The sequence below is a fragment of the Pinus tabuliformis genome, chromosome 3_2, assembly GCF_031772625.1.
Source record: "Pinus tabuliformis cultivar Carrire ecotype Pingquan chromosome 3_2, CPIR1, whole genome shotgun sequence".
NCBI classification, from domain to species: domain Eukaryota; kingdom Viridiplantae; phylum Streptophyta; class Pinopsida; order Pinales; family Pinaceae; genus Pinus; species Pinus tabuliformis.
Genome location: NC_142302.1, coordinates 1097258976 through 1097270727, shown reverse-complemented (window position 1 = coordinate 1097270727; position 11752 = coordinate 1097258976). Strand labels below are relative to the sequence as shown.

The 11752-nt window shown below is 35.4% G+C and overlaps 1 protein-coding gene across 2 annotated transcripts; it reads left to right on the top strand.

The window, feature by feature from the left end:
* The first annotated feature begins 530 nt into the window (after positions 1–530).
* LOC149184498 (polyadenylate-binding protein-interacting protein 11-like) lies at positions 531–11454 on the top strand. Of its 2 annotated transcripts, none has more exons than XM_089417543.1 (10): positions 531–1074; positions 2060–2170; positions 2906–2950; positions 7401–7473; positions 7601–7713; positions 7905–7964; positions 8115–8162; positions 8255–8323; positions 10628–10689; positions 10767–11454. In XM_089417543.1, exons 1-10 carry the CDS (start codon positions 847–849, stop codon positions 10807–10809), a joined length of 852 nt encoding a protein of 283 aa, XP_089273669.1. In that variant the 5' UTR covers positions 531–846; the 3' UTR covers positions 10810–11454. The 2 variants fall into 2 exon arrangements, with proteins under 2 accessions (XP_089273669.1, XP_089273668.1); XM_089417542.1 differs by having other exon boundaries at positions 532–1074; positions 10805–11454.
* Positions 11455–11752: the final 298 nt, after the last annotated feature.

Sequence of the window (11752 nt, the reverse complement as noted above, 5' to 3'; positions counted from 1 at the left end):
ATTTTGAAAATAACAAAAATAACAAATATTTATCGAACTAATAATTATCTCTAATATTAAGTTATTTTTCGAAATTAACAACCACTTCAATCCTATCTTGGAATAATGTCATTAAACCTGTAATCCACTACATAGATATCTCTAATCTCATAATTAACAATTAATTAATTAAATTATTAAATAAAAGATTAAAATAAAATATAATTATTAAATACAATCTTGTACTTCTTATTCAATTAACAACCACTTCAATCCTATCTTGGAATGATGTCATTAAAGCTGTAACCCCCATAAATTTCAGTGTTATTTCAGGTAATATTCGCTAATTATTTTATCATTTTTACTAAAATATCAAATTAAATCAAATTAAGGGTGTACGGATATTCTCAAATTAAAATTAACGATGTGCCAATATTCTCAAATTAAAATTAACATTCACGTAATATGATGTTTATAATGAGACCCAGAAAGGCAGATGAAAGTGCAAAACTGGTGATGTCAACATCACATGATATGACGACGGGTGACAATGGCTCCATTATATTTATTTTCAAGGTCCCCTCTGGCCATGACTACTCTTAAGCCGAAGCTTTTGGGGGAATTTGCAGCCTGGGAAGCAGAAGAATCAATAATAAAACTCTGCTGAATTCAAACCCTCGGCAAAGAAAAAACCCACAAACGCCCTGCTGCCTGCCCTTCCCAATAAGGGACATTCCCCTCTGTGGATGGACCCAATCGCCCTTTATACAGGGGCTTCTGTCTATCTGACCCTTTAATTTCAGGACACCCCCGGCATATCTTCAAAGGTTGCAGACCAGAGAATTTCGTGGGATCTGAGACACCGCGATGGCTTTGGTGGAGAACAATGTGAGCGTCGAAGGGGCGAGTTACGGAAATCGAACCCCTGATCTCTCCCGGGCTGAAAAGAACGGCGGATTCAATGGCGACATGCGGGAGCTTGTAGATTTGCTCTCCAAACTGAATCCTTTAGCCGAGGAGTTCATTCCTCAGCCTCATAGGTCGCCTTCTTTTATTTTTAATGGCAATGGCAGCTTCGCTAATAACGGCAGGAGGGTAAGATTTGTATATCATTTTCCTCTTTGATCTGCATGGAATTTTGCATTTTTCTGGGGGATATCGCATTGCAATTTCTGAGTGATGTTTAATGTTAAAAAAAAACAAGTGCAAGGGTAGTTAATACTAGATACTGAAAAATTAAAAAAGGGTGTTTTAATTTCACATTCACAGCGCTTCTCATTGTATTTCCTGGGTGATTTTGATGGTATTTATATGCCTTACAAGTCAGGGGTAGCTGTAATTTTCTAGAAGTAAAATTTTCAGAAAAGAAATTCACATTCACAATAATTGTGAAACAATAATGGCTTATAAAGTGCTACATGTATCAAAAGCTTCAACTTTCTCCAAGTTGGCTATGGGGAGGTATAGTCCTCATTTTGGGACTAATATTACTTAAACATGCTTGCGTGTTTCGTGTGTTCCCTTGTTGTCTATGTGATGTCTGCTTGATCTGTAATTTTACTGAAAATCAAAATGGCATATCTCATAAATTTGCAAGCTTACATTGCAACATTGCTGAAAATCAAAATGACATATTCCTGGTTGAGGATTTGATTCACTACTCGCCAACATAACGAACTCCTGCATTTTCAAACTTGTAAAGATCAAAATGGCACAACCCTTGTTAAGGATTTCATATGTGGCTAATGTGATTATCTCCTAAATTCACAAGCATTTTGTAAAAATCAAAGTATTTCATTCCAAGCTAATATGATTATCTCCTAAATTCTCAAGTTTTCAGTAAAATCAAAGTGGCATATCCTTACACTTGTTAAGGATTTCATTACAAATTAATACGATTATCTCCTAAATTTGCAAGCTGAGTAGAAATCAAAGTGGCGTATCCTTTCGAGGATTTCTTACTGTGGCATTATGATTATCCTCTATCTGTTACGTTATTTTTATTCTTCTCCTATCTGTCACTTCAGTTTGAATCTTCCGCTGCATTGTTGACGTTCTGTTTTACTTGGTGGTGCATCAGAAGAAAAACAGCTTCAATCAGGGTAAAAGGAGGCTCAACGGTAGGAACATCAGAGCTCAACAGGAGGACAGCGTTAGAAGAACAGTTTATGTTTCTGATATTGATCAGCAGGTAAGTGAATTCATGGCAGAAATTAGGGAAACAATAATTTTCAATAGCATTGCATCTGTTGTATCAAGACAACTTCCAGTAACAGCACCTTTATCGTATTGACGTTTTCTTAACCGGAATTTTAAAACTGGTATGAGTATTATGTCAGGATGAATTTGAGTAGCAGAATGCCGAGCACTAAATATCCTCTGGGATGTTTGGTGATCCATCTTTCTCCCATGCATGTGCTGGCCCGTCTAGGTGCCGAAGGGCATTGTTTAACTTATTTTCTTGGTTATGCAAGGCCCATGTTTAACTTATCTTCTTGGATATGTATGCCACTCACTTGGAAGGCTATTTTTGTTTTTCAAGCCACGTATACACCTCAATGTCACCTCCCAACAGTGTCTTCATTTGAAAGTTATAAGAGAATTTGGGATTTCAATGGCACCCTAGGCGCTTTGTTGTATTGAATTTAATTTATGGTGCAGCGGGACATTAATTCCTGGTTTTGAAAGTTATCTGAACATGACAATGGATAGAAACACACTCAAAATTTAGTGTAGGACTATTGGTGCCAGTGGTTCCCTTTCATTGCCCTATAATTAGACTTGTCAATGTTTACTGAAAAGAATACTGGTATATATATAGGCAACCGACATATGCGGGATTGCAAAATCATAGATAATTTCGAGTGAAGTTTTGTCAATTGTTATCAAGTCACACTAATGACTCTTCTGGATACTGCCAAATTAGGTGACAGAAGAGCAGCTTGCAGCACTGTTTATCAATTGCGGACAGGTAATTCTCCATTTATAGCTTTACATCAGTATCCTTGTTTATTTAATCATTTTCTCCTTCAAGCACCAGACTGAAAATTTTCCAGGAAGTTAAAATTTAATGGGTTCTTTTTTCTTGATAGTTTTGTGCTCTTTAGGTGGTACGGATTGTATCATATTCTGTAATATATTGTGTTGCAAAATTAGAATAATTTTGGTTGGCTTTTCACTTAAGAAAATTGGATGTCAATATTCTGTCTTGTTTGGAGGGCCTTGTTGGGGGTGTGTGGTTTCGATCTGCATTTGTGCTTATAATTCTGGCCCTGTATCAAACAAGAATAAGCGTCAGATGTATGAAGCACATTCATCAAGATGTGCTCAACATTGGTGAATTGAGCAAAGATTCAAGTTCTGTAGTCCTTATGGCTTTTAATCTTGTAGCAGGGATGCATACATCATAATGTGTTCTGTGGAAGAATCTTATATGTTCTGCATGTCTGAAGGTTAGATCATGGCTATAATGGACTCCCTTGCGTTTCATAATAAAAGTGTTTACATTTCCAACCATGAGTGGGTTGTTGTGGTATAGTTAGAAATCAAATTCCAACCACATGTTGATGAAGGTAATGTCATAATTGATTTGTTCTCTCACATTTCCCCTATATGACTATAAGGAATCTTGAACCAAATATTCTTGTGCACTCTTTATTAACAATGAACCCAAGATTGAATTTTATGAATCTATACAATAATATTTGCAGTAACATTATCCCCCTTTTTGGAAAAGCCTTCAATAGTGGGGGCATAGAAATTTCCTTTTTTATGTCAATGCTTTAATTATTTCAGATTTGTTACTTTGTGATGATCCATATTGATTGCAATGTAGAAAGAAACAATTATTGGAGCACCTCAATACTTTGGTCATCCACTTATACAAGTGAACTTTAGATTTCAACGATGATGTCCATATTACTAAGAATCTCGTTCTTGCTTGGTTAGAGGCCAAGAATTTGCATTATTTACTTCCATCACTACATGTAGAAGTCACTGGTGGAACTTGGAAGTAATCACTAACAGGTGAGTGTGATGGTTCATAAGCATGCAATGAGCTAGCTACAAGCTTGATTAACCACAGTTTGATTCCAAATTATGATTGTACAGACAGAAGTGAGGTGCATTCTACATTACTGAGACATGTAATGTGTGTAACATGCATACAACTAAAATGGAATTCCAGATGACATCCGAAATCTAGTTTAAAAAAAAAGGGCCAGTATAAAAAGTGAAAGAAAAGAACCAGCATAGATCCTTCTTAACCCTAAATATTTTAAGTGCTGAGAGATTTGCATAGGGGTTTGTTTATATCGCTCTTTGTGCTTAATAGATCCAGGGTTAAGATGAATCTATGCTGGTTTAAAATAAAATGGTACAAATAACTGGAATAGATTAAGGCTACGATGATGCAAAAGTAGGCTAAGAAGACAATCCTCAAATGGATGCCCCACAGAGGGTGTTGGCTAAAAATTAAAATTGCTCCATGTCAGCAAGCCCATGGGTGCTCTTTTTAGATAGTTACATATTTGCAGGAGGGTGCCTAGGACAGGGAAGTAGCATGTATAATATCCATATTTTTATCACACAACATCTTTTATTTTTTGGCTTGAATCAGGGATGCATTCCCCCCCAAACCCCCAGCGCACTTCCGAATCTATCTGTATATACTGGGATTGGGTCACGATGGATTATCACTTCTGGGGCATGTTACTCCAAGGATTCCTATGTAAAATACAAGTGCTCCATTTACTGGGAATTGAACCTGGGCCAGCAGTGGAAAACTCCCACCCGTCAACTTTGGACCACAGCTCAGCCAACACTTTAGATAATATATGTTGCATTGTTACTCAATTTCTGTTTTGTCATTTATTTTGAGCTTTCGCATGTACATTTACAGTGTCTTTTGGCATTAATCACGAGGGTGCCCTCTTTCATAGTTACTGCATATATCATGCATATTTAGGCAGTAACATGCATTTATATGGCATTATTTTGCAATGAGCCCTGCATTGAAGTGGAGAAATGTACGACCCCAAACTTGTGCTGTATATTATAGGAATGTAGAATTACATTCATGATGGTGGCATGCATTAAATAGCCTCTGGCCCCTGTATTTAATTATGACATGTGTACAGGTTTTAATTTTATGATAGTGGGATTGTTTAATGATAAACCAGCAACTATTGTTTGCAATGTGCAATTACAGCCTGCAGTTATGCTTGTGGAGTATGTGCATTCTATGGTTGCAGCATGGATCTGCAATTCTGCATTACTCTCCATGTGGCCTGTTGTATGGATTGTGTCTTGCAATAAATGATACTATGATTATTTTGTGCATTTTTCAATTGTTACGTTCCTTACAATGGAATACCCCAGGGTTATGTTTTGAGTTAAGAGTGTATTACAGGCATAACTTGATCATAATGGTTCAATGTTGGTCACAATGACATTGCTAATGGAAAGTAATATGTGCTTTCTTAGAATCTTACGTTGTATTTGTTTTCTTAGAATCTTACGTTATATTTGTTGAGGGTGGAGTCATGCTACTGGGCACAACCCTATTTGTCATTTTCATTAAATATTTAATAATGGGCGGTTGACACATTAAAATTAGTTGTTTTGTGCGTGTGGTTTTATTGTAGGATGTAGAGTCATGTTGAACTACTTGTTTGAAGATGTAGTGGTGTTGGCATGTCTCTGTCGGGGTTTGCAAGTTTGGCCATTGAAAACTTATTTCTTACATTGTTTGCCTTTTCTGATTTCAATTTTTACATATGTCGATCAATGGTCACTGAAGGGTTGAGCCTTAAATATATGTTATCAATATGCTCTACATCTAGATCACTCAGTTAAATTATTTATTATTGATTGCCATTGCATACATTTGTACTGCCGTTTGACTTATTATTGATATCAATTAATTATGACAAATTTTTGAAATGGCACATTCTTGTTTGTACGTGGTATAAAAAAGCAAATGGTGAGTCCCAACATAATCAAAGAAATATGTAGAGGCACCCTAGGCATAACGGTGGGCACAACAACAAGAAAATTATCTCGTGGGCACAACCACAAGAAATTATAATTCATTGATATGCTCTACATCTAAGATCACTCAGTTAAATTATGTATAATTGATTGCCGTTACTTACATTTGTGCTGACTTGTTACTGATATTAATCAATTAGGACAAATTTATGAAATGCACATGCTTGACTGTATGTAGTATAAAAAAATTAATTATAAGTCCCAACGTAATCTAAGAAATATGTAGAGGTGCCAGGCATAACGATGGGGGCACAACCACAAGAAAATTGGGGTGTAATGGAGTATTCAGTCAAACTTGAAATGAGCTCTTGAAATATAAGAAGAGTAGCATTTGATACGATATCATATCATACCAAAATCTCACAATTCAAGTCCTTGGGATCAAACAGAAATTTGGGTTCCTTATGTGATGTAGCAGAGAAAATTGCGGCGCAGTGTTGGAATCTTTGATGAATCACGAGAATCAACTTAGCAATGCTAGAAAATGTTAGGATTGACTATAAAGGCAGAGGAAAAGTTACATTCTTCCCAAAGATGGAAGAATTTTATGGATATACTGTGAAGGTAAACTACATTGATCCATAATGCCATTGTTGGCTTAGTCAGGTTTCAGATAGGAAACAAGCTATGTTTTGAATGTTCACTAAGATAAAAATAAAAGTTTTAATGAAGTGACTTGTAAATTGGCAGCAATCAATTTGAAAAGTCTGAAGCGTATTATTTATATAGTTAAGCCGATTTAATGGCAAAAGTACTCCTAGATTATTTTCAGTGTGCAGAATCGCAGATAGCTTGGAAACAAGATTCTGGTAATCACAATGATAAGTAGTTTTTATTGGTGTCTGTATGATGATAGCGTGAAAGAATGTTTGGCAATCGTAACAAGTCTTAATCTCATATATTTTAGGCTGATATATGTGTTATTTGTCACAGCTGTGACATGGCACGTGTTTCATAAGAAAGCTTGTATTGATGAAAAATTGTGTTGCAATTGATGAATGCTAATTTTCCACAAACTCTGATTTGAATGCCCTGTATGCTGGTAAAAACTGTATCTAGCAGTTATGGCCAGATAAAGAATAGGAAAATTTGTGATGCAAAGTTATAGTGTTGTGCAGCATTTTGTATGGGCAAGGGTCATAAGAAATATAGAGTTTGACATCATTCCATATGCAACATTTATTCAAATAAAAAGAATATAGAGTTTGAGTACTTTTTTGTTTAAATGCTTGTGTGGATACTATAAAATTAGTGTTGGTAGGTGTAATTGAGTAACTTGATTGCAGAATTGTATATGCTGTTATTATTCATTTACACTAGTGCTTGATGGAATAAAATTTTCTAAATTGGTGTGTCTCTTCTGACTAAAGGTTATCGACTGTCGCATATGTGGTGATCCTAATTCAGTTCTTCGTTTTGCATTTATAGAATTTGCCGATGAGCGTAAGTCTTACCTTTGATCCTTGTTGGGCTTTAATTTGATTAGCTGTGTGCATTATAAAAATGCCTCGACTCTCTTCAATACATTTGGAATTCAAATGGTCAATTCCTTTGTTGGCATTATTTGTAGAGGGTGCAAGAGCAGCTTTGAGCCTCGCGGGAACCATGTTGGGATATTATCCAGTCAGGGTCCTCCCTTCCAAAACCGCGATTCTTCCAGTAAATCCAACATTTCTTCCAAGGGTGAGCAATGTCATTATCCATTTCTTTTGTTGATCTCCAAGCTGGGGCTACTTAGTAGGAGTAAGGGTGAGTGGTATCTTTTATTGGATGCAGCTACCTGTAGCATCGAGTTCTACCTAATCCGAGTAATTGTGTGTATGAAGTTTGTTTGTGTTCTAGTATATTTTTATTATTTTGATTTCTACTGGCAGTCTGAGGATGAGCGTGAGATGTGCGCACGGACAATATATTGTACAAATATTGATAAAAAGGTAAGTCATAATGGTCCAGTGATTTCCATAGCCTAGCATAGAGGACAATTCTGTAAGCTAAATTTTTTCTTTGAAGTGTGTAGGCTGAGCATGTTGAGAATTGATATAGCCTTAGGGCTTGCTAATTTACACTGCTTACAACTTTTGCAGGTTTCTCAAGTGGAAGTGAGAATGTTCTTTGAGTCACTTTGTGGTGAGGTGGGTGATTTGAACCACGGTCATTTATGCGAGGGCACATTAGGGAAATCCTTGTGCTGAGCTGATGGAGTTTTTCTGCATACTGAATTCAGGTTTCTCGCCTGAGACTGCTTGGAGATCATGTTCATTCCACTCGTATAGCATTTGTTGAATTTGTAATGGTAAGCTAATTATCTGCTGAAAATATTCTATAAAGTTTACATATCTCTTTTTTAAGGAAAAAAACATCTACTAGAATTTGTGCAATGTAGCTGCTATTGCTTAGTTTCTGGAATCTTACGAGTTTTCACAATTCCAGTCTACTATTTGCTTAATTTCTGGAATCTTATCAGTTTTCAGAGTTCAAGTCTAACCCATAGATTTGGGTGAAATTTTCCAGATAGATTAATTTGTGAGATTTATTTATCTATACACATGCAATCCCATGATGCCAATATATCATGTGAATGTTTAAAGTAGTTGAATCGGTCTTTAAATTAAAAAGGATATCTTTCATTTACGGGTTAGATTCTGAGATTGCATCTTTTTGTATGCTCAAGGTCCAGCTGTTAGTTAGGTATTGAAGGGGCACCTAGTGTTGAATGACTTTTTGTTTTCTGAAATGTTATCTCATTGGATGCTGTTGAGATTTTCAAATTTTCAAATGGTATGTCTAAATTGCAATGCTCATATGATATAATATTCGCTAATTAATACTTTGCCATTTGAGTCACTGGCCTTGGCATTGAGATTTGGAAGTGTCGACTTGGCAAAAATTCACTGTTCTATATACATATCTTCTACTAATGTGCACTCTAGCTTTAGGGCCTTAAGGGTGGTGCCTTGGGTGATGTATTTCTCCATGTTGTGATTTCTCTGTATTGAGGAATTAATATTCGAAACTGAGCTGCCTGGAAATGTAATAGGTGGCATAACAATTTTCCTTTTTCTGGAAGAAAATTTAGAGTATATTACGGCACTGATGCAGAGGCATGTTAAAGTTTCAGGTAAAAAATATTTAGAAAATTCCCTTTAATCATTGTTATTCAATACAATTTTGGAGTTGAGATCCAAGTACAAAGGGTCATACGGTAGTTTTTGTTTTATTCATAATTACTTGTTTCTTTATCGCTTTTGCCAAAATAACCATATTCCAGGGCTCGTTCATGCTACTAGTTGCATGATTATAAGGTGTTTGTCTTTCCTTTCAAGGGTCAAACTAGAATTGCATTTCAAGTTTTGTGAGAAATCCTCAACATTTCAGGTTTCAGTTTTCCACATGCTGATCTAACTTTCCATGTCAGTTTCTGTGTTCCACATGTTTTTCAACTCTCAAGACTCTTGAAATTTTTGGTGTGAATATTCAATATTGTCTTATTGAAAGTATATTTCAGCTTTTTGTTTTTATCTCAAACTTTATTTTACCACCAATTTGTTGTTCCTCTCTGCAATACCCTGGACGTACCATATGAAATTCATTACCTAAGAACAACAAAGAAAAACATATATTCCTATGTTTCCTAATTTGCATACTCTGTGTTGACAGAAACTGACTGACTTTCTTTGGCCAGGACTTTTAAAAGAAATTTTGATCCACGTTTATGACATAGCAAATTATATTTTATTTATTTTTAAGTTGATTTATTTAATTACACAGACTCATTTATTATCAACATAGATTCATCTTAATTTCCAATCTACGAAGCACCAGAAAGGATCAGAAAAAAATGAGATAATGATAAAAGATGGATTTCCATTAAGCAACTCAACTTTGATAATGTGGGTTGATAGAAAACAGCCACGAAAAGTAGATTCATGTATTTTAAGTTATAGATTTAAGGGCTATAAGCACGCACCAAAAAGGATCAGGAAAAAATTGAGATCATGAATTAAGACAGATCTACTTTGGTGTGCTCATATGTGTTGTGCGCTTTCCTTTCAGCAACTCAACTTTGATAATGTGGATTGATAGAAAACAGCCAAGAAAAGTAGTACCAAATAGTTTCTTTTGACAAGTGATACCTTGGAGCATTATTGATGGTACTTTATTTTTATCTTCGTAAAATACAATATTGGGTCAACATATGCTGAAGTAAGTGTTAAAATCTCTTCAATTATCTGGTTGTAGAATTTAATATGGATTCATTTTGTAATTGTATTTATGTTTGCCAAATTTAATGTGTAACTGTTTTATTTTTAAATTTTACTTTTGAGGCAACATTGTGTGTTTATTTTATTTTTTATTAATTGATTTTTTTTTTTAGCTGACATGAGTTATAGATGTACATCTCACCCACCTGGGATGTAGAAAGCACCTCTTGATGCAATTATGTCAACTTTACTCTGCTTTCAAGCTAGGAAGATTGTACCTCTCTATATGACTTACATAGCTGTGAATTTGGAAAATATAAGTAGAATGCTGTGGAAGTTATCTAGGTGATTTATCGCTTTATAGAAGTTTTCCAATGTACTTTTTGTTGTTGCAGGCTGAAAGTGCCATACTTGCATTGAACTGTAGTGGTGCAATTGTGGGATCTTTGCCTATAAGGTACATCTTTTATTTGATGCAGTAAATTAATTTGCAGACTTGCCAGTAAATTGTTGGTATGATTTTCTCTAATCTAGTTTAATGGTTTATATTTGTATTTTCCTGTTGGGAGCAGGGTAAGTCCATCAAAGACACCAGTGCGGCCCCGCATCCCCCATCCTACCATGCATTGAAGAATTACTGGAAGCTACACTGCAATGCCTGTGAATCATATGCATTGTTCTTTGAGAGTTTGAGCAAAGGATATTTTTGTGAGAAGTAATGGTGTTCTGGAGTAGCAGTTTTTTGATAGTTATCCAAAATACGAAGAGTAAAACTAGTTTTAGCTTGAAACATTAAGGTCTTTTAAGACCCAATTGCAGATGCAATTAGATTCAAGCAAGGGTTTCTTCTGATAAGTACCCAGACTCAATGAGCATCTTATTTATCTGTTTATGGAGATTATGGAGATCAATTAGGTATCACTATATCTACTGCCCATGAGCATGCAAATGCGTTTCAAGATGAAATCTTAGAGGAGTTGTGTTCATTTATTGAGACAGGAATATGTGCCAATAGAAATATCTTTTTATCATGTGAAAGGCGAGGATAAGCGGCATTATGTGCATACAGGTTTGGGCACAAGAATTGTTCACCTCAACTGATATTTAAATCAATATGGTAGTTTCCACAATTTGTTTCGCAAGACAGCTTCCAAAATAAGTTATCTCTGCAAGAAACACACAGCTGTTACGTTCATCCAATAAGTATTGAAAATTTACCTTACATGATGCATCATCTTCATTGATTTCATCATTCTTTGGCTTATTTGTTGGGATAAAGCAGATTAAGATTGTGCTCAATACTATTTTTGTTTCGGTTATTTTCTTAGCTAAACCTATGTCAACTTTTGCATTTTAGAACAATGTTGTGCTTAATTTTGTCTACTATTGTCGTGGATTATGTTTCTGGGTTCATTACCTTCTGTTTTGAGTATAAATTTCGAGTGGACTTGGCTTGGCACTTTGACATGCCTGTCAGAGTAGCCTCTTGTTACTGTGTTTGCTTTATAGATAAAAACGCT